General features: G+C 43.4%; 1 protein-coding gene across 2 annotated transcripts in view; it reads left to right on the top strand.

Annotated features, from left to right (window-relative positions):
• The first annotated feature begins 5,994 nt into the window (after positions 1 to 5,994).
• The window catches only part of PHF2 (PHD finger protein 2), a 190,624-nt gene continuing 170,478 nt past the window's right edge, over positions 5,995 to 26,140 (top strand). For both annotated transcript variants that reach the window (XR_004232575.1, XM_031956790.1), the window contains exon 1: positions 5,995 to 6,191. Coding sequence is in view for 1 of the 2 variants with exons in the window: in XM_031956790.1 (XP_031812650.1) it covers positions 6,094 to 6,191 (98 nt within the window). In the remaining variant the exon portion in view is untranslated. The remainder of the gene's footprint in view (positions 6,192 to 26,140) is intronic.

Below are 26,140 nucleotides of genomic sequence, written 5' to 3'. Positions count from 1 at the left end.
AAGTTTAAAAAGTATGCTTCAATCTGCATTCAGACTGCACCAGTTCTTTCTCTGCAGGTACATAAAAATTTCCATCATAAATCCTTCAGATTGTTAAATTATTAATTTAATTATTAATTAATAATTAAATTATTACTTTAATTATTAATTAATAATTAAATTATTGTTGAAAATAGCTAAATCGCTCCCAGTTGATCATTGTACAATATTGTTGTTACTTTGTACAGTTGTTTTCCTGATCCTGCTCATTTCATTTTGCATCATTTCATGTTAAGTCCAGGTTTTTCTGAAAGCAGCCTGCTCTTCCTTTCTAACACAATAGTATTCCATCACAAATCATATGCCACATCTTGTTCAGCTATTTCCTAATTAATGGCATCCCCTCTATTTCCAATTCTTTGCCACTAAAAAGGAGCTGCTATAAATACATTTTTATATATATATAGGTCTTTGCCTCTTTTTAAAAAAATCTCTTTGGGATACAGACATAGTAATGGTATTGATGAGTCAAAGGATATGCTCGGTTTTTTAGCCTTTCTGGCATGATTCTAAATTATTCTCTATTATAATTGGATTATTTTACAGCTCCACTAACAGTGCTTTTGTGTCCCAATTTTCCCACATCCTCTCCAACATTTGTCATTTTCCTTTTTTGTCATATTAGTCAATCTGATAAGTGTGAGGTGGTAACTCAGATCCAATTTATATTTCTTAGCTAATTATGCGTTACTCTCCCTCATGTACACTCTGTTCTGGCTCAACTGGCCCACCCGGGAAGGGGAGCTGTATCCTGTCTCTATGCTTTTGTGCATACTATTCCCCATACCTGGTGTACTTTTTCTCCTTATTTGGATCTGATAGAACCCTCAGTTCCTTTCAAGGCTCAACTCAATTATCACTCTTTTCCCCCTAATTACTCCGTTATTGCTTTCCCTTCTCAAATTACTTTGTATTTATTTTTTTCATATCTTTGTATAGAGTCACTTGTGTTCCTTTCCTCTCCTCCTCAATAGAATACAAGATGCCTGAAGGCAGGATATATTTTACTTTTTTTCTATATAGTATCAGAAATGTTCCCTGTTTATTAGGCTTAACTTAATCAAAAGTCTCCCCCAAGTAAACTTCAAGTCACAAACAAAGGTTTCCCACTCTGAGCTAATTGAGTCCTAATCCAGGCTTTGTGTTTTTAAAGGAACTGCTATTCCCAATGAACATGTCTATTCTGAAGTCCCATCAGTGGCTTGCCCACAAACATATAATATATACATGTTAATGGAAGTGACATTTTAGGGAGCAAGGGGAAAACTTACTGCATTTTTCTCTCTCTTCTCTATCTTAGATAAAAAAAAGGGAAATTTAACAGAAGTTAGTTTGGTGATTCTGTGGGGTTTGTAAAAGGTTTAATTAAGGATCATAGGATTTAGAGCTGGGAGAGAATTTAGAGTATCTAGTCCATTCCCTTGTTACAAAATCTGTGGCCCAAGGCCAAATGACTTGTCCAAGATAGCTAGGTGGTGCAATAGAACTTTTTTGGTCTTGGAGCCAGAGTTCTGAGTTCAAATCTGCCTCAGAGACTTATTACTTGTATGACCTTGGGTAAGGCACCCCATGTCTTTCCCTCAGTTTTCTCATTTGTAAAATGAGAATATCAATATCTTCTTCCCAGTGTTGTTATAAAGATAAATTAGATATTTGAAACCTTCAGGGAACTATCAGACCTGGATTTCCTACCTCAGATATTTACTAGTAGTGTGACGCTGGGTAAGTCACTTAACCCTGTTTGCCTCAATTTCCTCATCTGTAAAATGAGCAGAAGGAAGAAAGGGGAAACCATTGCAATGTCTCTGCCAAGAAACCCCCAAATGGGGTCACAAAGACACAATCACAACTGAAAATGACTAAACAGGAAGATCAGCTCCTCTGTAAACTTGCTCTGTAAAGTAGTTAATGTTAGAGCCCTGAAACCTTCCTGACTCCACTTTCCACATTCTGAGAACTGTTTAGCATACTTATAGGAAGAAAATGTAGTGTTGTGAAAAGAGAGCTAGATTCGCATTCAGGGTACTGTATTCAAATCCTAGTTTTGCCATTTACCACTTTGGTGACCGTGGGCAAATGACTTCCTTTCTCTAGACTTTAGTTTCCTTATCTGGAAACTGAGGGATTTGGGATTAATGATCTTCCACCTTCAGATCTGTGATTCACTGCTTCCTTCCCCCCCCCCCCCCCGTTTTTTTAAATGACATTTTTCCCCCCTCAAATACAATTCATTGATCTTCTAAAGGAAAATAACTAGCGCCAGGATTTCCAAATCCTGAGGGTTAGGATTATCAGAATTATCAGAAAGAGCTGGAAGAAAATATAGAGATCACTTATTCTTGTCCACTTCCCAACTTTACAGGTGAGGAAATTTGAGAAGCAGGAAAAAAGCAGCAATTTGTCTAATGTCAATGTTTAGTAAGAAGCAGTGCTTGGATTGGAATTAGGTTTTCTCTCCTTCCAGATTCAGAACTAAATTTGTGCTAAGCTCCACCCACCGCCTCCAACAATAACCAAATCACTTGAAACAAAGTTGTCTTCAGAAGACTTCCTTTCTCAGGCCTTTATTTACATGAAAACTTTCCCTGGTATTTCTTTTAACCTTCAACCTTTCCTGAAAAAGGGGATTTGTTGCTGTGGGTAGATTTCTGGATTTGAAGTCTTTCAGTGTGATCTTGGACAAGTCATTCCATTCATTTTGAATCACTCTGAATCTGGAAACAGGAAGGTAGTTTCAAAAGATCTGTTGACAAATGAGCTAATGTGAAAACAAAACTAAATTTTATTATGTAGTAATAGTAATAGAAGACTAATCCAAGCTAATAGGCTGAAAGCTGTAAAGGATTATGGTTAAAAATATGGAAGGGAATTTAGATGTTATGCAGTTTAACCCCTCAATTTTTCAGATGAGAAAACTGGCCTACTCAGAGTCACCTAATTAGTAAATAAACAAGACAGATTTTCCTGACTCTATTCTGTTCACCTTCACTTCATATGAATACAGGTTTAGAGCTGATAGGGACCTTAGAGATTTCAGTCTAATTTTTCAGATCAGGAACCTTGGACACAGGAAGGTGATGATTTACTCCAAATTACAAAGGCAAAAAGAAGTGGAGGTAGGATTCTATTCCTAGGTATTCCACCATGAAATCCTTCGCTCTTCTCAAGGTACCATGGAACCTCCCTCAGATTACAAGAGAATCTTTTGTTATTTTACTTTTTATATTTTAAAAAATATATTTTATTGATTGATCTCTTTAAAACATCACCTACATTTCCCAATGTATTCTTTCCTCAATTTCTCCCAGAGAGCCATTTCATAATAAAGAAAAAATTATTCAAGAAAAAAATTAATACATGGAAAAAGTTTCTGCAGTGTTCCTCACCCATAGTCTCCCACTTCTGCAAATAACAGGGGAAAGTGTCATTATAAGAGAGTGGTATCAAAAATGCAATTAGGTTGCAGTTGCCTTCCACTATTTTACTATTCCCTATTTAATGACCTGAGATTCAGGACTGGCAACTGAAGCCCTTCAGGTCCAACTCTTCTTAGGTTTAAGTTGAATTGAAAAGAATAATAAATGTTTGTTGAATTGAGTAGATGGTGAGTTTTTCTAAGGAAGAAACCTGGCCATAGAAGGCAACCACAGGCCAGTCTGGGGATAAATTGACCGGATCACAATAAACAAGGCCTGCTAAATAGAAGGCACAGGACTGGGTCTTCTTTGGTGACACAATGATAAAACTCAATATGATTCCTCCTTTGAGAGAGGCTTCATTCTGGACTTGTCCGGATAAGTAAATAAAAGATAACTGGAGGAGGAAGGGAATTCTGGAAGGAGGAAGAAGTTGGAGGAGGAGATGACATTTAACTTGAGCTTGGAAGCCTAGGATTCTGAGAGGTAATGAGATTCCTGGGAAGATAGAGACCGAGCCCTCTGAGTAGACTCCAGCTTATAGACCCGAGGACTGTTAAAGACCTTTGAGGTCATTTAGTTCAATCTCTTAGTCTGTGAAGGAGGAAATGGAAGCCCAGAGCAGTTAGGTGGCTTCTCCATCACACAATTAGTAAGTAGTGAAATCAGAATTAATCCTGGGTTGTCTCTTTCGGTATCTATTTTGTGAAGTTCTGATTTACGTATATTGCCTATCATTTATTTGTGAGTTTCTCGTGGGGGGAGACTGTTCTGCTCATTCTTTGTAACTCCAGCGTCCAGCACAGTGTCTGGAGCATAGCAAGCACTTAATAAATGCTTGCTGATGCATTGAAATCCAGGAGAGAGAATGGGTTCATGCAGTTAATACAGCCGGGGCATGCAGGATCATGCTGTCTGGGGTCTCTGTGTGTGTGTGTGCTGTGGCTGTGCCGGGCCACTCTTTCCAGGTCCCTCTGGCGGGGGTGGTCACTTACTTTCTCGGGAACAGGGAATAGAGCTAGATGTAAAGAAAGTTTAACTTGAATCTAAAAGGAAAACATTTCTTGTGGGGGAGGAGGTAAGGGGTAGTGATGGGGCAGGGGGGGGGGGGGGGGAAGAAGGCAAGGCTAGGGGTGAAGAGGAAGAATTTCCCCAACTCTGCCCTCTTTTCGCTGTCTTCTAGAAAAGCCAAACCATTAAAAAAAAAAAAAAAAAAAAGTTGGGACGAAGTACTTTTCTGTCTTCCGAAAGACTGGTTCTCTTCCTGCGGTTTGGGGGGTCTGTCTTTCTCCTCTCCCGCGTTACTCCGAGGCTGCTGCCCGCCTAGGTTTCTTAGCTTCCCGCCACTCACTCGCTCCCTCCCTTCTTCCCTCTTTTCCTCTCTCTCCCTTTCTCTTTCCTCCCCCAACCCCCTTTTGGTAGGGAGAGGAGCAGCTCCAGTTCCGAAAACAGAGAGGTGGGGAAGGAAAGAGAGGAGCTGACAGATAACAAGCAGAGATAACCAAAGGCAGACAGGGCCCCGCGGGATCTGACCCTTGCCGGGCCCTCCCAAGGGGCTTGCGCGGAGCTGTGGAGGGGGTCGCCCCCTGGGAGTTTCCATCTGCCTCCCCCCCCTCCCCTCCTCTCCCGGACCCGGCGCGTCCAGCCTCTACAGAGGAAACGCTACAATGTTGCAAGCTGACGTAAGGAACTGAGCGGCGGCGGCCGAAGGGGGCTCCCTTCGGTGGGGTTGGGAGGCGAGGGCTCCGGGCTCCGCTCCTTCCTTTCCTCGCTCCTCCGCCCGCCCGCCCGCCAGCTCACTCTCGGCGTGACAGCCGCGCTCCGCGGAACCCGAGCGGACGGACCGCAGGCGCCGGCCTTGCACCGTGCCGCGTCGCCGGGGCCCCTATCTGCACCCCCGGCCCCGGCACCCGGGCCGGGAAAACTTTGCAGCCCAGCCGCCCACCTCTGCCCGCGCGCTGCAGATCCATTTTTTCCTTTTGTGTACCCACACGCCGCCAGCCCTCCTGCAGCCCGGACCCCACGCTCCCCCCCACCCCCTGGTGCCCGCGCGGGCTCGGGGGGAGGGCTCCGGCCGCGACAATTTGACAAAATCTGGGCATGGACTCCTCGCGGAAGCCGCCGCACGGATCGATTCCCTGATTCCCTCGGATCCTCCTCGCATTGTATAGACACAGCCCCCTCCGCCGCCGCCGGGGGCTGGCGTGTGCACGGGAGGGGGGAGCCTGTTTGTGGATTTTTTCCCTTTGCCCTCCCCCCTTTCAGAGGCGAAGAGGAGGAGTAGGAGGAGAAGGAGGAGTAGGAGGAGAAGGAGGAGGAGGAGAAGAAGGAGGAGGAGGAGAAGCGGCGGCGGCAGCGGCGGCAGGAGCAGCCGGCCTGACCGGCGGCAGCGGCGGCTGCAGCAGCGGGGGCAGCCCCGGCCCCGGCCCCGGCCCCTGGCCCGCCGCTGCCTGGATACTGGGGCTGTGGTTTTTGCCAACGGGAGCCGGCGCGGGAGGTGGAAGAGAAGAAGGAGGTGGAGGAGAAGGAGGAGGAGGAGGAGAAGAAGGAGGAGGACTAGCGGCGGCGGCGGCGGCTGTCGGAGGAGCGAGGAGCGGCGGCGGCGGCGGCGGCGGCTGCAGGAACAGCGGCAGCTAACATGGCGACGGTGCCTGTCTATTGCATCTGCCGGCTGCCCTACGACGTTACCCGCTTCATGATCGAGTGCGACGCCTGTAAAGACTGGTTCCACGGCAGGTAAGCGCGCCCGGCCGGGCCGGGCCTCGGGGAAGCTGGGGACGGCGGGCCGAGGCTGCGGGGTCGGCGCGGGCGCAGGGGCGCGGGGCGCGCGGCGAGGGGCGCCCACCCTCCTCCTCTTCCTCCTCCCCGCCCGAAGGCTCTCCTCGCCTAGCCTTGCCTCGGCTCCGCTCCCCGGAGCCCCGGAGGGGAATGACGGATTTTCCAGCTACATGTATTGTCTGTCCCTGGGCTGTCTCTCTTCCCTCCCGCTCCGTAGCCCCGGATCCCGCCCGAGCCCGAGCCCGAGCCCCGGTTCCCCGGTTCCCCCGCTCCCGCCGCCCCCGTGCCCAGGATAAAAATAAATAAATCCGGAATTCGCCTGGTGTGGCGCTCGCTCCAGAGCAGTGTTTTCCCTCTTTCCTCCCTGGCCGCTACAGGCCCTTCCTTCCCGGGGAGAGAGGAGGAGTTAGTCTCCAGGCTGTCCCCAGCCTCCGGCCTCGGGCCCCTGCGCCTGGACTAGTGCATTTTTTGGCGGCGGAGAGGACCAGAGGGTCGGCGGCAGTGCCTGCCCACGCTGGGGGCCCCCGGGCGGGGCTCCCCTTTGTGCCAGGACGGGGGGGGGGTGAGGGCGGCTGGGAGGCTGGCTGTCCTCGGCCCTGCCCGCCCGCCGCGCTCCCGGCGAGCCACCCTGGCCTGGGGACAGCTGCCGGGCTGGCTCCCGGGAGGGAGAGAGGGAGGGCAGGCCTCGCACAAAGCCTGGGGGGGCGGCAGGCAGGCAGCGGCTGCGGCCGCGGCGGCGGAAACAGTGCGACTGCCCTGCTCTGTTTTGGGCACTGAGGTCCGGTTCGGCCCGGTCCGGCCCACTGCTCCCGGGCTGCCGCGCAGCTCGCCTGCCCGAGCATAGCCCGTTCGCCGCTTTGGACTGCAGGAGCAGCTTCCTGGGAGGACCCCGCTTGCCGGACGCCCCGCGGGGAAAGTTCGGGGTTTGCTGGGCCTGAGACTCTGTGCCCCTTCGTCTCCCTCCTCCCCCAACCCGGGTCTGGGACGAGTCTGATCCTCGTGCAACTGACAGCTAGGGATAGGGGTTTGCCCCCTGGAGGCCAGGGCCAGGGGCAGGGAGGAAGCTGGGCTGGGAAGGTGGCAAGGAGGGAGGCCCAGGGCCTGAGCTCCCTTCCCGCTTCCCCTCCCGTCTCCTCCCCCTATGAAGTTGCCTTAACTTTCCCTGCGCGGGACAGTGATCGCACCGTGGTTGGGGGCCCAACCGGGCTGGGGGCCTGGGAGAGGCGGGAGCTGAGTCCGGCCCAGGGCAGAGTCCCCAGGGAGGACCGAGTGGCGGGCTCCCAGCGCAGGCGAGGATAGGGCGGGGAGAGGAGGGAGGGAAGGAAGGTGGGGGAGGGACAGACAGGGGGCAGACTCGTGTGTGGAGTGGAGAGGAGGGGGGCGAGCAGGGCTTAAAGTGGGAGCCCATGTAGTTTGCCCCTGCTGGGAACGAACCGCGTTCTCTGCCGCCCCGCTCCCTCCTCCTCCCACCCTTCTACCGCACCATCGGGCCCACTCAAGACAGAATGAACACACAAACCCTTTCCCCCACCTCTCTCTTCGCTTTCCTTAATGGAGGTGAGGCGTTCGAATGAGAACCCCTGTCTGAGGCTGGTTTGCGCAGGGCTACGGCTTCCTTAGGTTTTGAGGAGAATGTTGCGGATGGGGGTGGGGGTGAGAGGAGTTGGATAGGGACCTGACGGATGCTGGAGGCTAAGAAGGCTTCTTTCGGTTTGTAAGGTTACTTCCCCCACTCTGCTTCTCTGCCAGGGAAGGAGGTGCTTTGGTTTTGAAGTTGCTATTCTAGGTTGATATGGAGGTGCAAGGAGGGCTCCCGGGGCTCCCGTCTTGGGAATCTGGCCAGCTTTACTTGTACCAGTCTAACCCAGTTCTAGCCCGGCCGTGCAGGTGTGCTGTTTCTCACTCTACCTGCTCGGCCTTTCCACTTTGTGTCCCCTTTGCCAAATCCTGGCCTCCTTCTCTGGAGAGCAGCGAGTGTCAGAGTAATAGGAGGAGGGGGAGGAGGTGACAGCTCAATGCCCAAACCGCCCCAACAGGTTCTGGTTGCAACTCATTTTGCCAGTGGGAAGTGCCGGGGGTGGGGGTGAGGGGAGGAGGAGAGAGGAGAAGAGAGGAGAAGAGAGCTGGCGGGCTGGCTTCCTGCCCGAGGACCTAAACTCACCCTCGGGCACTGGGGTGTTCTGAAGGAGGTGGCAGTTTCAGGAGGATGGGATACCCTTCTGGCTTCCTCTTCTCTTCCCCTCACCCCCCACCCTCTACCCCAATCATGAGCCTCTGCCTGGGAGATGGTGTTTGTTTAGAAGCAAGGACAGTCTCCAAACCTTGTGAGAACAATTCCAATTTCTTGTTTTGGGGACACTTTAGACTTCTCTCTTAGAAATTGTCTGGTTCAGTCCTCTCATTTTACAGGCAGGGAAACTGAGACCCCAAAAGGTCACAAGTTATATTACAGTCTCATCCCAGATCAGGTGGTTTGGGGAGGGCCGACATTTAAAACCCATCTCCTCCGACTCCCAGATCAGGCCTCTTCTTTACAAGATGCCTGCCTGACGTTCTTGGCTAAGGGAAAAACTATGTGAAATAGTGTTTTATTGCTCACTGAAAGATTCAGTTATTCTGGTGCATTTAGGAATATGCAGGCTCCCTGTTGCCATTCAGAGCTAGGTTGAGAAGCTGGAAATGGTCGTTGCCATGTCCTAAATCACACCGGGTAATCCCAATTCAGCATACTAAAGTGCCTGCTATGAACTGGCTACAGGCTAGAGGATAGAAATAGAAAGATTTAAAAAAAACAAAAACAAAAACAAACAAACAAAAAAAGGTGGCTTCTTTCCTAAAGGAGTTTAAGGATTAATGGTTGGGGCAAGAGGAGATCTGTTCCCTTACCATTGGCACCCAAGTTCGAGCCTGGTATGTCCACAATTCTGATGAAACACTGACCCAAGATATTGGGGGAAGGGAAATATCATAGGTGAGCAAAGTTGCCAAAATCCTCTGAGGCCTTGTCACTGTATAAGATACAGCCATCATCATAAGATCCCTTCCATTTCTCAATCCAGCCCTGTTGTTGTATAAGAAGAATCTTAATGACATTTACAGAAGTGGTCCTTTAGCTTTTACATGCAGGTTTTCAGGCTGGGGACTTCTTTTGCCCCTTGCAAAGGGAGCCTGATCACTTTCTGCTTTTTAGGCTTAGGAAGTTTATCCTGACAGTGAGCCTCCCTCCATGTGACTCTTGAGAACTTCCCATCTTTCCTGGTTCTGCTCTCTGGGGTTAAACAGAGAGCTAGAATCCCTTTACTATGTGAAAGATTTTCAGATGTTAGGTGGATATTCCTCACATATTGCTAGAGCCTTTTGATCTCTTCATTGGCCCTTATTGCTTCTTGGTTTTGTTGTTGTTTGTTTAAGATGTATTTGTGTACAGGTCATGGATATACTGAGTAGAAATGTAGCTTCTTGAAGGTAGAGACTAATCTTTTTAATTTGTGTTTTCATCATCTGGCTACAAGCACATAGTAGGCAGCAATGCTTTTTTTTTGCGGGGGGGGGGTGTTAATTGAATTGAAGGAGGGAACACTGAAGATGGATTATCAGGGAACCTTTATGGAAGAGTTAATACTTGAACTGCTCTTTGAAAAAGGAAATCATTTTAGTAGATTGAGATGGGAATGGAGGGGGTTTCTGTGTCTAAAGACAAATTCGGGAAGAGATAGTGTATTGTACAGGAAAAATGAACCAGAGAGATTTTTTCTTTCTCTTTCTTTCTTTCTTTCTTTCTTTCTTTCTTTCTTTCTTTCTTTCTTTCTTTCTTTCTTTCTTTTTCTTTCTTTCCTTTTTTCCTTTTCCTTCCCTTCCTTCCTTCCTTCCTTCCTTCCTTCCTTCCTTCCTTCCTTCCTTCCTTTCCTTCCTTCCCTTTCTTTCCTTTCTTTCCTTCCTTCCTTCCTTCCTTTCTTCCTTTCTTCCTTCCTTTCTTCCTTCCTTCCTTCCTTCCTTCCTTCCTTTTCCTTTCTTTTCGTTCCTTTCTTTCTTTCTTTCTTTTTTCTTTCTTTCTTTCTTTCTTTCTTTCTTTTCTTTCTTTCTTTCTTTCTTTCTTTTTTTCTTTCTTTCTTTCTTTCTTTCTTTCTCTTTCTTTCTTTCTCTTTCTTTCTTCCTTTCTTCCTTTCTTCCTTCCTTTCTTTTTTCCTTTCTTTCTTTCTTTCTTTCTTTCTTTCTTTCTTTCTTTCTTTCTTTCTTTCTTTCTTTCTTTCTTTCTTTCTTTCTTTCTTTCTTTCTTCCTTCCTTCCTTCCTTCCTTCCTTCCTTCCTTCCTTCCTTCCTTCCTTCCTTCCTTCCTTCTTTCCTTCCTTCCTTCCTTCCTTCCTGTCTGTCTTTCTGTCTGTCTTTCTTTCTTTCTGTCTTTCTTTCTATCTTTCTGTCTTTCCCTGGTTATAGAAAGGGATTATTCTCATCTCCCCCATAGGACCTATATCCCTTGATTCCCAGATAAGACCTCTTCTTTACAAGAAGCCTTCCTGACCTCTTAAGGAAAAAAAAACTATGTGAAATAATGTTTTATTGCTTATTGAAAGATTCCAGTTATTCTGGTGCATTTAGGAATGCTAAGGCTCCCTGTTGCCACCCAGAAGAACTAGGTTGAGAAGCTGGAGATGATCATGATTTATGTCCTGAATTTCACTGAGTTGTTTCTAACCAGCAAACTCCAAGTGTCTATTGTGGCCCCAGGCTAGAAGGTAGAGATAGAAAGATTTTTTAAAAAGCAAACATGTGGCTTCTTTCCAAAGGGAGTCCAGTAAAGGTTGATCAGATTTGAATACAGAAATTTGTGCGATACTAGTAACAATTAAGGGGCATTTTTGTTTGTTTTGGGGCTAAGCCTCAATATTCTAGGAACATTTATATGTCAAATATTTAATTTGTATCTATCTTTTTTTTTTCCTGAGGCAATTGGGGTTAAGTGACTTGCCCAGGGTTACACAGCTAGGACATATGAATTGTCTGAGATCAGATTTGAACCCAGGTTCTCCTGACTTCAGAGCTAGCTGGTGCTCAATCCACTGCACCACCTAGCTGCCCCTATATCTAGTTCTTGAAACTCATTCTGAAGGAAGAATCAGAGATTTTGTCTTGGTCTTGAGTGCAAAGGATATAATTTCAATAGTGTCCGACTCTTTATGACCCATTTGGGGTTTTCTTGGCAGAGATACTGGAGTGGTTTGCTATTTCCTTCTCCAGCTCATTTTACATATAAAGAAACCGAGGCAGACAGATTTAAGTCACATAGCTAGTCAGTTTTGAGGCCAGATGTGAAGTCAAGAAGGTGTGTCTGACTGCAGGCCCAGGGCACTATCCACTGCACCACAGAGTTGCCCCTCTAGCTCTCTGAGTTGATGCTCTATCTGCCTACTAGGTGATAAGCTTTGCCCTGAACTGTTAAGTCCTCCTCATATCCCTCTCCCCAAATACATCTTCCACATAGCAGCCAAAGTGCTTTTCCTAAACCCCTGATCTGACCGTGTCTCCTCATTACTGGATAAACTCTGGTAGTTCCCTGTTGTCTCCAGGATCAAGCCCTCTGGCATTCAAGGCTTTTTCAGCACTTGTCCCCTTCCAGCTCTCCAGCTTTCTGCTGTTCAGCTTGATCAGCCAGTATTATTTCATTCCCCTCGCAAAATATTCCGTGTCTCAGTCTTTTGGCTGTTCCCTATCCTCCCAAACCCCTCTCTTCTTTCTCTCTGAATCTCTGATTTTTTCAAAGTTTAGATCAAGCACCTTCTTCTTGAGACTTTCTGATTTCCTCAACTGCTAGTATGTATTTGTTAATTGTGTCTCTGTTTTATGTGCTTAGTATTTGTTACCTCCCTCATCAGACTTGGCTTGCAGCTGGTGCTTAATAAATGCTTGACTGATTGAAGGAACTGTGTGTTTTATCTAAACTTTGTTTCCCTACCTTCCAACTCCAACTAATTGTGCTGCCTTAGGTAACTGCTAAGTGTAGTTGTTACAGACAGGAGGGCTCCAAACAAGTTAGTCATTTATATGCCAATATCCTTAGGCCCCTACTCCCAGTCACTTCTTGTGTCTTCTTTGCCTCAAGATGGGTAACTGCCTTTCAGCCTCTACATTTTAGGAGGTTCTAATAATTAGTTTGGCTCAAGGAGTTAAAACAATGACTTGGGACTCTCATTTTATATTCTGTTCAATTAAAAAAAAAAGGTACCTGAGGCACTATTCTAGTCCTAGGATACAAAGGCACAAAAGATTTTATTTTTCTTCTGCTTTTGAGGCACTGATAGTCCAGTGTGAGGCTATCTAAACCACATAAAATAATTTCTGGAGGCCTACAGTACAATTTTGGGGCAGGGGTAGTGGGGGGGAGATCTGTCCAGTGGAGTCAGACGAGAGAGGGGGCCTTGGAAGGAACCCGGGGTTTTATAAGGCAGGGGTGAAGGAGAATGCATTGTTGGACTTAAGGGGCCACAAGTCAGTCAAGAAGCAATTCTTCACTATTTGCTTTATGCCAGGTGTTGTCCTGGGAGGGAGAAGCAGGAGGGAACATATTCCTGCTTACCAGGAGTTTACCTTCTAATGAAGGAGGCAAGGAGCTATATTAACAGAAAAGAGAATAAATACATTGGGAATTCCAAAGAATCAAATGCAGTTGTGTCCCCACCTTCTCCAACCCTAGAACTGCCTTCACTCTTCTTATTCATTTCACTCCTTTGTCATTCAAGGCCCAGCTGAGTCCTCATCCCTTGTATAGGTGACTCCAGGTTAGATAAGTAGTTCCCTCTGATGAATTCAGTTTGCACTTGATAGCTGCCCCACTTCATCTCTCTTTAATTCTGTCTGTTAGTTATGTCTTCCTGGATGGACTTTCTGCTTTGATTAGGGAACAGTGTTTTTTTGTAGGTTCTTTGTTTCCCCACAGTGATGCTGGGCACATTTTATGGTTCAATACCTTCAGAAGGCTTCCTGTTGCCTAAATTATAAAATATATACATATAAAATAACCTGGCCATCCTGTGGAAGATTTAAGAATTCTCCACAGAAAGTTGTGACCCTTTTCCACCCTTTCTTCCTCATGTTACTCTTTCATATTCGGTTGGTTGCAGGCAGTTGTTCCTAGACCTATCATCTACCTCCATGAATTTGCAAAGATTGTCCTCTCTCTCCAGACTGAAGTTCTTCTCCACAGGTACTATGTACATAGGAAGGTTAGCCCAGAAAAGAGATGCTTTTCTTCCTGAAGGGATCAGTTGAGATGGTAAGTTCTCTGTAAGGATGATGCACCTCAAGATGAAAGACTATCTCTCCCTGCTCAGATTCCTTTTGAGCACTTTGTAGGTCTCCTCTGCCCCATCACATCTTACCTTGCTAAGTCAGACTTTTCTGGGTGTCTGGCATTCCTCTCCTACAGACCTTAGAAAATATAAGCTCCCTGTGGGCAGGTAATACTTCAGTTTTTGTTTTCAGATCCCCAGCAACACCCAGCACAATGACTTATAATTGGAAAGGATTAATAAACGCTGGTTGAATAAATACATTCAAGTCATATTGACTAATACATTTATTTCAGGTGTCATAAAACTAAATTAGGACCAAATACAATGTGTGTTTAAAATGAGGTAGGGGTGGGCAGGCAAATAATTGGGAATCATTGAAAGAAAAATGTAGAAAATTGAAATCTGTGGGTCCAATCCTGGCTATTCCAAAGAACTTTATAAAATTCATGGAATCCCAAGCTCCTGAACAACTGAAATAAAATCAAAGACATATAGCAATCTAGAAGAGTGGTAAATTTGGAGTGAGAGTTGATTAGGACACAGATGCAATATCTTTAAAATGAGGAATCCTAATCAAATTTGGAGGATAATATAAACTGAGTTTTGGTGATTAGATGATCCAATAGAAAGTAGGAGAAACTTGCAGACCACTAGCCATAGTGATAGAACAGAACAGTCTTCAATTCCAAATCCTTTCCAAATGATAATTCCTTCTTTTCTCCCTCTGACTCCTCCTTTCCTTCCTTCCTTCCTTCCTTCCTTCCTTCCTTCCTTCCTTCCTTCCTTCCTTCCTTCCTTCCTTCCTTCCTTCCTTCCTTCCTTCCTTTCCTTCCTTCCTTCCTTCCTTCCTTCCTTCCTTCCTTTCCTTCCTTCCTTCCTTTCTTTCCTTCCTTCCCTCCCTTCCTTTTCCTACTTCCCTTCCTTTCCTCCCTTCCTCTTCCTCCTTCCCTTCCTCCCTCCCTCCCTCCCTCCCTCTAAACTAGTTGATTTGGTGCATATCTTCACAGCTGAAATGTTTGTTTCACCAGAGACTGTCCGGTGTGGAAATATTTGTAACCTTTCAGTTGTAGCAAACATTTGTTTTGAGGCTGTTTAGGGCAGAGAACATTGCTGCAAATGTTTCCACTTCCAAGTAGGAAGTGCATAAAAAAAGACTTGTATAATTAGAATGGCCTGGACAGTGCAAATGTTTGTTTTGGAGCTACTCTAAGTCTTTTCTCTCTCCCCTCTTCTGACAGTCTAAGGAGGATTTTGATCCATACTCAATCCTGAGAACCCTCAGGAGGTGCTGTCCTTGTTTCAGGGAAAACTATTTTTGAAAAGGCCTATGCATTCTAGACTTGAGATCCCTCTAGGAAATAATTGAAATCATTAAAGAAAAATTTATGGGTATTTTTTATTTGGGAGGACCTAAGCACACCTCAAGCTAGTAATAAAAATGTCATTTATTAGTTTTTTAGAGTTAATGATGTCAAAGGCTTAGAGCAAAACTGTCATCCATGGGCCAGTTTCAGCTCATGGTTTAACTGTTTCTAGCCTTTGGGGCAGGTATTAAGAGGTGACTCCTATTTGTTCCTATAGTTGTAAAAACAGAGCACAGCCTAAAAAATTCCTTAGCATCAATCCCCTAATAGACCTAATGTATAGTGAAAAGTATTTTGGTTCTGAAATTAAATGAACTGGCTTCAGATGCTAGCTCTGTTGCTTTTATTAGCTTTGGGACCTCGAACTTAACCTGTCTTTCTGATCCTCATTTTCCTTATCTGTAAAATGAAAAGGCTTCACTTGAATATTGACCCTTCATGATCCTAAAATGCCCAGGATGAGCATCTGTTATCCTGAAGGTCTATTTTCTTTCTTTATTATGTATATGGTCTGTTCTGTTATAACATTTGTTTTAAAAACATGAATTTATTCTCATACACTTGATATATTAGGGATATGATTTGAAAATAACATGAAATTTGTGTTTGCTTATATGTGATTTTGCTCAATAGAAACAGAGAAAACGGTCTCATTTCACAATAACTCACAAGCTATTATAGCTGTAGCCCTTCTCATGCCTACTTCTACCTGCCAACTGCAAGCCTTGTTTAAGTCGGTGGGCATATTTTGTTATGTTGCAGATTATGTAGCAGTCTGAGGTCAGGATGTTGCTGCTATTTACTTTAGCTTTTATGGATGTCTTAACCATTAAAAATGGACAAAACTGTGTTACCATTTTCATTAGATTCCTTTTTTTAAAAATGTATCATCTTTTCTTATGTTTCATCAAGGAAGTTTTTGAGTGCTGTACTCTTAATATCATTCCTTGCATTAAGGGTTTTTTCTACATTATTTTAAATATATGTGGGATTTCTGTATGACTATATACATCTTTGCTTTTCTGTTCAAGCTATTCTTGAGTTTGTTTGGATTATGTTTATTTTATATAAGGCACTTTCACATTTATTTTCTCATTTGATTCTATTCTCCTTCTGTTCCCGCCCATACCACCCAGGTAAATCATATAAAGAAACACAATCCTTAGCTTATAATTAAGGACTGAAGTGACTCACTTTGCTGGGTCACACAGCAAATAAACGGTGTCACTTATCTTGAGCCTTCAAGGCCAATCACCAGGTTGATTTTTGTGGTGTTATCTTTTTTTTTTTTCTCTGCCTATTGTAGTCTATTCGTGGCTCATTTTGTCTTTGTACATAGTTTTTGTCTTCTGTATCTCTGGCCTGCTTTATTTCCCTCCTATTTTTCTGTCTTTCAGGCTTTCTGAATTCTTCTCTTTTCCTTTTCCCTTTCCTCTTTTCCTCATTTATCTGATCATAATGTAGAATTGTACAGCTAGGTGGTTCAGTGGATAGAGCACTGGGTCTGGAATCAGAAAAACTCAGATTGCTGTGTTCAAATCTGGCCTCAAATACTTCTCAACCTTGTGATCCTGGACAAGTCACTTAGCCCTATTTGCTTTAGTTTCTTCCTCTGTAAAATAAGCTGGAGAAGGAAATGGCAAACCACTTCAGTATCTCTGCCAAGAAAACTTCAAATGGGGTTATGAAGAGTCAGATACAGACTGAAACAGCTGAACAAGAATAATACATGTAGAACTATAGTCTATTTTAATTATTTCTTGTATGTACTGAATAGGCTTTTATGTTCTCTGTCTTTCTTAATTTAAAAAACAGATGAGTGGAACATTTTCTCTAAATCAAACACCCTAAACTGCTGTTTTTCATATGAGACTTGCTAGATTTTTGCCCTTCCCTCCCCCAACTGCTCTCAGTGGTCCTTAAGTGAACCAAGGTTCTCTCCTTCTGGCCTAGAGGCTGATCAATCTTGTCAGATATCTTGGAGAGAAGGATAATGGTGGTTAGGGAGTCTTCTCCTATGGGATGGCCTTTTGGAGGGAAATGGCTCTTGTGTGATTTCCAGATTTGTAGATCTTGCTGAGTTTCCTTGGGCTCAGTGCCTGAACAGAACACACAGCTGGTGGCCTAAGCAGGGACCAAACCAAGCTGAACCCTGGAAACACCATGTTTTTCCACGGAGAAAGACATTCCTAATCCCATTCTGTGATTGGATTTGACCCGGGAGCATGAGAATAAAACATCTTTGTCCAAGGAAATGGAGAAACCAGCTTTTTTTAATCTGTAAAAAAGATTTTACCTCTTAAGTGATAGAGCAGAGAATTCCTAAAACAACACACACATACTCACAGAGCATGGATTTATAAATATATTTACACCATGGAGTCAGAGATTCTTAAAAAAAACACAACAATTTTATATGAGATTTAGTGACTAATTTTAAAGTTCTGGGGAATACAAAAGAATATTGCTGTATTTAGCCGGCAAGTCCTTGGACTTTTTTTTTAGACTGTTCATTGCTAATCTAAAATCTATGGAAAATCACCTCAGACTTGGAATGATGATGTCAATAATTCCTAGTTGATAGTATCTTCTGGTGATGTATTAGTAGTGATTGAGAGATGGCCTAAGAACAGGGAGATCCAAATTCAAGTCCTATCCCTGGGTGCATGATCCTGGTTAAATCACTTAAACTCTCAGTGCTCTAGACCTACTGCTGGACCAGGAACATATTTTGTCTTAGAAAACCACAAATTAAAAAAAAAAAAAAGAAAAGAAAACCAGAAACATTATCTATTTTACATTATATTTTTATTCCTGACCTTAAACATTTCCCAGTTACATTTTAATCTGGTTCAAGCAGGACCTTGCACATCTGAATAAGTTCAGTCTCAATCTTACCTGGTTTAAGAAGTACTTTCTCATGAGGTGTAGGCACTTTGTATAGTCTTGTTATTCTCATTTTATGAACGAGGAAATTCAGACTTCTCACAGTGGTAGGATTCAAACCCAACACTTATTCTAAATGTAATTTTCTATTGCTGCAAAATAAAATCACAGCTGCTGTTTAGTGCCTGTTCTCTCTGAATCTGGATAAAGAGTGCCCACTCTGGAGAGATTTTTTAGTAGAATCACTTTGCTAAGGACTGAAGTAGAGTTCTACTATCATTTCACTCTCCTGGTGCTAAGAGTCTTAGTCTGAGTGCCCTAGTATCTTCTAAATGAGGCCATGAGCATTCATCCATGAAATCAAGTATCTTTCTGATTCCTCACCAATATGTGGTCCCAGGAAACAGGACTGTCTGTCAGGGTCTCTGTGATCAGAGCTGCTACCTCATAGCAGTGATAAGTGTTCCATCCATTTGAAGAGAACTTTCTCTACCAGAAAAATAATTGATAGTACAGTAGCCTGGTTCCTTTGAATGCTGAGGAATTAGCCAGGTGGGACAGAACTGAGCAAAAAGTGTTGGGTTATTTTATCCTAAAAGTCAGCAAAGTCCCTGGAGCAGCTGTTTGACCAACTTCTGCCATGACCTCTCCTCTCTGACCATTCACTCCTCAGTTTTAAGAACTCCCTAACATTACCTGACTTCACCATGAAAGGCCTGACTCTAATCTTGTCCTGCCCTATGATCTTAGCTCCTTATGACATGTACCAAGAATGTGACAAAGGCAAGTACGATTATTAGACCCAGAATATGACAATGGCAAGTTTGGTTATTGCCCAGTCTGCTCAGACACAGTTCCTTGAGGGTCAGTGAGTCTAGCGCAGGGTAGATCAAACAGGATAAAACACTAATGACATTTTTACCCTATTTTCAGACTCATTTTTGGAGGGGGTAACCAAAGTCTTTTTCATCAGTCAGTGAGAATTGTTTATATTTCACTCTCAGTGTAAGTTTTATGGTATCTTTTCAGTAAACATTTATCTCTGCTATGAACAAGGCACTCTGATGGGCTTTAGAGCAACCAGTAAAGATTCCTAATTAATAGAGGATGCAAAAAACCAAAAAGAAAAGAAATTATTAAAAATTCAAACCAGTTTAGATCATAGATCACAAGTTCATAGTTGGAAATGAACTTAGAGGCCGTTGAATCCATTTCCTTCATTTTATATTGTTTTCTTCTCTGATCACAATTAAATTTTTTTTTTAAATTAAATTTTAAAAATTAACAAAATTTGATTTTCTCTTTTTTTAAAATCTCATACCTCTTCAATGGAGAAAAAAGAAAAAAGAAAAACAATATCCTTGTAATAGCTAGGCATAGTCAAGTAAACACATTTCTGCATTGGCCATATTCAAGAAATATGTCTCAGTGCGTACCCTGAGATCATCACTAGAATATCAGGAGGTGGGTAGGAGTATGCTTCATCATCAAGTTCTAGAGGATGTCAACCCTTTTATTTTACTGCTGAGGAAACTGAGAGGACCAAGGGGTTTAAGTGATTTGTTCAAGATCCCACAGTTAATAAATATCAGAGATACATTTTGAACCTTGGACCTGGGACTCCTGAACTAGAATTCTTTCCCTTGTATTATGCTGTCTCCCCTGAAAGAAGGTAGTCTGTAGTTGCATGTAATTTACAGTTTAGGAAAGGAATAAGACACAAAACCACGTAATTGTAACACCCATTATGATGAGTAGTTTGGTGTCTGTCCTTGGGATGTCTTGACTTGTGTGTGAATTGGATTAAAGTGAGACAGAGTTGCACAAAGTCATCAGTTTCACTCTCTCTTCCAGAGTCATCAAAGTCCAGGGACAGGACAAAAATCAAGAAGGCTGGTCGTGGCTAGGATGCAGGGGCAATCTTGCCATCTTTGACTGACTAAGCTTCCTGTTTTAGATGCTTTCGTGGCTATTGAAACAAATGGTTCCCCTCTGTTCATTTCTCCAGGGGAAGTCTTCACAAGAATAGAATAGACAATTCCCCTGACTCTCCAACAAGTTTGAGGAACTTGGTTTAGACCTTTTGCCAGTGTGGCTTATCAGGGTGTGGCTGCTGTGCACAGGTGAGAGTTGGGCGCCAGGTGGACCTCAAGTGGATGAGCAGCCCTGAAAAGAATTCAGCACCACAGGTGCTAGTTCCCCTGAAACACCTCCAGAGCTATAAAAGAAACTGCTTTGTGAGTTTTGAGGGGAAATGTTGTAAGCAAAGGGATGAATATAGGTCTTAAAGAAGAGGGGATGTTGAGCAATTGAAAGGGGTTGGGAAGGACCTTATAGGTCTAGGGATAATGTAACAGAATGCTTTTAAAAAGTTCCCTGAAGTTGTATGTAGGCAAACTGGATGCTTCACATCTTGGGGGAGTAGATGTAACTCTCTCTGTGCTTAGTGGACGTCAGTGGGAGATCATGAGCCAGGACTTTTTTCTTTTGAGCTGAGAGCCATAGGCAGATCTGACTGAGAGAAAAGTCTGGGTCAGATATACAACTGGGATAAGGCACTTGTGCATCTCGGGCAAGATTTGAAGTTTTTGTCTCTGTTGTGTCACTGTCCATGATTATATGCCACTTGATTTATCCCAAAATGACCATCTTGGCTCTTCACAGCCAAGATAAATTTTGGAGGCACTAAAATATGTGCATTTTAATAAAAAGTTAAGTCTTGGAAAGTCCCTTTCTGTTATCCCCTCAGTGTCATACCTCATGCCTAGGCCTGATTTGCCAACCAAAGAGAATTATGATTGAGGGCCCAAAGGGAAACCAACAAGAGAATCATTTTCCTGGTTTGTGAGATGAGCAGAGACCACGTGAAAGAACTATAATTTTGCTAATTCTGTGGATAGTATCATCAGGAATAGAAAAGTCAGGAGAAAGTCATTTTGAGAATAAGACATGGAAGGAGGTACTTGATGATGGACATGTTGTTTCTGAAATGCTTGCATGTTATCCTGGTGATGACTAATAGGTAGCTGGAAATGCGGGATATTAGGTCAGACAAGAGTTTGGGTTGAAGTTATCTATATCTCTATATGTCTTTAAATCTTTATATATATGGGAGACACTGAGTTTGAGGTGAGTGATAGATGAAGCTAAGGAATTAATGGAAATTGCCTCCACAGAGTAGAGGGGGATTGGAGAAGAGAAGGATAAGAGCAGAATACTGATATGTCAACATTTAGGTATGTCAGACACTGTGGTAAGCATTTTTTAAAAGAACAAATAGCTCATTTTATCTTCACATTTTGGGCCACATTTTGACTTAGCTTTAAAATGTAACATTATCTTATGTTTTATTATATATTTTTTGTTTTGCTTGTTATTTCCCAAGTACATTTATGTCATGGGCTGCGTGTCACCTCTGACTTCATATTTGCCACCTCTTTTTCCAAGATCAACCCTCTTTTCCTTAGATCACTCCAGTCCCCCGGGAGATGCCCTCTGGAGCCAAGGAGGGGTGGCAGGGAGGAGGAAGCTGTTTCATTTATATAGCAATAGGACTCAACTATACCCTACTTTTAGATAATCAGGTATAGGATTCAGTACTAATTGTAATGAGGACATGGTAAACTCTGATACTTTTAAGATCCTTGTAACTGTAACTTTGTTCCTTGAATTGCAGTCTTGTTCCCTGAGTCCATACTAAATGTTTCTGGGCCTCCCCCCACCTTGCCCCATCCCTTTTTCCTAAAGGCTGATTTGAAGTGGGGAAAATGAGATTAGAGGCTCTGGAACCGAGGGAGCTGGGCAGTTTCTGGCGTGGGCACTTAGGACCCAGGAGGGAATGAGTAAATTTGGGCCCAGTGGTCGTTAGTGCCTCTGCCCTGTCTGGGGCTCAGTTTTCAGAGTCATGAAGGGAATGGCCTCCCAGGGCCCCTTTGCTCAAGAATTTCAGGTTCTCAGGCATGTTTTTGGGTGTGAAAATTTGTGTGTCTCTGTATGTCTAGAATTGAGTGAGGATGGACAATGTCTATTTTCCAAAGGGGAAACTGACACCTAGACTCATTGTAGCAAATAAAATGTTTGTCTTCATGCATTGAAACGGCACACTATGGACAGCAGCAGACAGAAGACTAAAAGCTGCAGGGAGTCTCAGGAAATGAATGTAAGACCCACTTTGGAGGCTTTCTGCTTCTGCAATCCGGGCAATCTCACCTCTCTGGGCCTCGGTTTCCTTAAGTGTCAATGTGATGAGGGAATCAAAGCAGGAGCCCTCCAAAATCCCTTCTGGCTGCAGATCTGTCATGGGCTTCCTCCTCTTCCTCCTCTCTACGATGCCCCCTGGGCACCGAGTGCCAGCAAGGTCCCACCAGTAGCACAAGGGAAAGAGGAGCCCTTGTTTTGCATCTGATTGTCGGAGCAGAGCTGGATAAAGATTGAGAGGCTGGAAATAGAGAGCAGCCTCAGCATTTCCTCTGAACTTTCCCCTCCAGCAGACTTCCTCATTTCTGTGGCAGTGCTGCCAGTTTCTCAGTTAGGCAGGTCTAGAACTCTGTCTCACCCCTCAATCTGCTTCCACAATACTGAGGAAGGGAATAACCATAACAACTACTATGTACCAGCCACTGCGCTAAGCATTTTTTTCTTTTTTACAAATATTTTCCCATTCGATTCTCACAACAACCCTGCTAGAGAAGTTCTATTATTGCTTCCATTTTACAGATGAAACTGAGAAAAACAGGTTAAGTGACTTGCCCTACTATCTATGCTAGTGGCACTGTGCCCAGCACTGTGCCCCCAGCTGCCTCTCCATTATCTCTTACATCAGCCCGTGTTCTCCACGTGGGGGGCACTGAGAGGTTAAGTGACTGCCGATGGACACACTGTGTCTCTCAAATAGGACTTCTCATTCCGAGCCTGCCATTATTTCTGCAAAGTTACATGGCCTTTTGACCCTAGGTGTGCACTTTCTTCAGCTTCTCTTAACTATAATCTGCTGGAACATCTTGGAATAAAAAGGCAAGTTCATGGGGTCAGTCTAGAGTGCAGTATACTGGAAAAAGAGCAATGAATTTGTAGTCAGCTGACATCTGGGTTCGAGTTTGGGCTCCAGTCCTTGTTAGTTGTATAACCCTGGGCAAAGAATTTAGCTTTTCTGTCTTTCATTTTCCCCATCTGTGAAACAGGAATGGCAAACACTTGCCCAACCTATCATATAGGATTGTTAGGAGGAATGTGCTTTGTAAGCTTGAAGTTCCCCTTGGAATGTGATTTACTAGGTTTATGACTGAAAGTATATTTCTTTTCCTTCTGGAACATCAGTTAGCTTGATACCTGGGGCTGGAAAATGAGAGTTTTCCCCTGAACAATGTTGGATTCTTTGTCACAGAGGACCAGGTCTGAGCATCTGCTGAACCTCAGGTGGCTTCTTCGACAGGGCCAGTGGGCAATCATGGTATCGCCCATGAGCTCCCACATGAAGAGTAAGGGTCCAGAAACTGGAACCTTGCCAGAGCTCAGGATAGAGAACTATAAAGGTGCTTATTCTAAGGTGGTGATTGGACCAGGGAAATGTAACAATTATTAAAGATTTTACCTGTTGTTCCTGCTCAGGATTCTTATCTTCCATTGAAAGGTTTCCAGTTATCTGGAGAGATTGAGCCAAACAAACCTAGACTGGGAGCTTTGACTCCTTTCCAAAGGACTTGGATGAATACCTGCTTGCTTGCTTTTTACTGTGTAGTTCAGACCTAGACTTCTAAAACATGATTAAAGATCCTGGTTCGGACATCTGCTCTCTGAGCTTCAAGGAGTCAATCGGCAAACGTTAAGTGCCTACTAAGTGTCAGGCACTGTTAGACACAAAACATTGGAATTAGAAGAGATCTCAATGATCATCTAACCCTATCGTTTTACAGGAAACTGAGGCTCAGAGAAATTCATAATATTTTCCTCCCACTCTTTTAAAAATAGATTTTATTTATATCATTTTTTTAAACATAATCTAGATTTCTCCATTTATTCCTTCCTTCCTCTTCTCTGTAAACCATCTCTTAAAATAAAAGTAGGGAGGAGAGAAAAAAAATTCAACAAAATTGATCAAAATTTCCTTTAGTTTTACATAGGAGTGGAGAAGAAGAGAGATGTTTCTTATTGTTTCTCTTGTTGGAAGCCAAACTTATTGTTGGGGATTTTTCAAAATTCATTCTCTAATGTTTTGTGGTGATGGTGCTTTCCATTTGCATTGATAGTCATTATAGAGATTCATTTCCAGGATTTCTTTACTTCACTTTCCATCAGTTTGTATGAAGCAGTTCTTCTTTGTAGTTATCATAGTCATCATTGCTTAGAGCACAATAATATTCTATTACTTTCACATACTCCATTTGTTCAGCCATTCCCCAATTCTTGGGTATCTACTTTCCGGTTCTCTGCCACCTATATTGTCAGTAATTTCTTTGGTGATTTGCCTAATAATGGAATCCCTTCACCAGAGCTAGGAACATCTTAGCTATTCCATTTATAGAATTTTAAATTTATTTCTAGAATGATTGCACTAACTCAAAGCTCCACTGGCGTGGATTAGGGTGCCTGGCTTTCCTTAGCACCTCCAACTTTGGCCATATCCCTTTTGTCATCTTTGTCAATCAGGATTATTTATTTATACTCTTAGTCCAAAGGACACATTGTCAGTTCAAACTACATATATATATATATATATATATATATATATATATATATATATATATATATAGAGAGAGAGAGAGAGAGAGAGAGAGAGAAAGAAAGAGAGAGAGAGAAAGAGAGAGAGAAAGAGAGAGAGAAATGTGAAGTGTATAAACTAATTTTTTTCCCCCTTGAGTCCTAATGTATGATACAGTACATACAACAAATATTTATTAAGCACCTCTTGTTTGCAGAGTTCTACTCTAGACTCTGGGGAGATAAGGTTTAGATAAAACAGGTTTAGGTAAGACATGTCCTCACCCTCTAGGGACATTGGACCTAGTAGAAGAATAAGTCATCAGCACAGGTAACTTTAAAGAACATTACTTAATGACTGTGTTGAAGTGTGTAAAATCTGAGGAAGAAGGCCATTACCCATTTGAGTGAAATAATTTAAGGAAGATTTCCTGGGGGAGGTGGTCTTTCCTGTGAGGAGTTGGACCTTTCCTCTTTGTGGAACACGAATGGCAATTCTTGCTGACTTCTCATTTCTAGCAAGTGATCTCCTGAAGCACTTCCCAGTGAAATGTTCCCAATGTATAAACAAAACACCACATAAAAATGCAGGGGAGAAAGAATGATCTCAGTTCTCTCATAAATCAGAAGAAATTTAAGAAATAAAACAAGTTGGCAGCATCTTACTGGAGAGGATCAAGAATTACCAGACTTCCATTTTCTCCAACTGCTCTGCTTTGTGGGTGGCCAGAACACCCATGGTGAATCCTAGCAAATGTCATAGGAGTGGTAGTAGCCACCCTTGGGGCTCCGGACCCTCCTCATCAGGCACTTCCTTAAATTTGGCAAACAAGTTGGGATTGATTGCTCTTATCCCCCACCTTTGCCAAAATATTTTCCAGAATTCAGGTATTTTTTTTTTTCCTCTCATTTTTATTGCCTTTTAGAAACACACAGCCTAGTGTCATTTCTTAAGCTCTTTCTTCAAGCCAGAGATATATTGGTTCCATAAAATAATGTCTATTAAGAATCACAGAATCCAAGAAATGAAAAGGACCACAGAGTAAAAAGGTCTAGCTTTTCTTCCCAAAGCATAGAATTTTTTTCCCTGTGGTGTCATGTTAAGTGATTTCTCCTTGAAGACTTCCAATGACAGGGAGCTCATTACTGTTCAGAGCATCCCATTCTATTGTTAGTATGGCTCCAACTATTAAAATATAGAATATGCAGACATACTCATCATTTGACATAACATAGAATATTTGTTATTTAACTGAATTATGTCTTCTTGTTTTAAAAGTACAGTTAGTCAAAATAGTTTGTGAATTCATTTTACCTTATAGCAAGGAACATAAAGTTCAAAATAGAAGACTCAGCTGTGTTATAGGTTAAATGTTATTTTAGTCTCTAACAAAAATAAAGTCAAGGATTCAAACTCAATTGCATAATCATACCTAATGGAGGGACCATTGAGTGCTGATTTCCCCATAGACCTCAGAGAAGCACTTGCCTTCCTCTCGTGGGAAATGTACCCTGCAAGGTCTCCTAATGAGGACAGAACCCTTTTCTGAATTCTGCCAGGTCTCTTGAAAATGCCTTCTCCAGGATGTTGTGACATGGAATCTTAGGCTAGTGTTCTCACATAGACATGGCCCATTCTTGACCAGAAGAAACAGCAATATTGTACAGACTTTTCA

Source organism: Sarcophilus harrisii, chromosome 1 (assembly GCF_902635505.1).
Source record: "Sarcophilus harrisii chromosome 1, mSarHar1.11, whole genome shotgun sequence".
Classification (NCBI taxonomy): Eukaryota; Metazoa; Chordata; class Mammalia; order Dasyuromorphia; family Dasyuridae; genus Sarcophilus; species Sarcophilus harrisii.
Note: the sequence above shows the minus strand (reverse complement) of the source record. Positions and strands in the feature narration are given on the sequence as shown.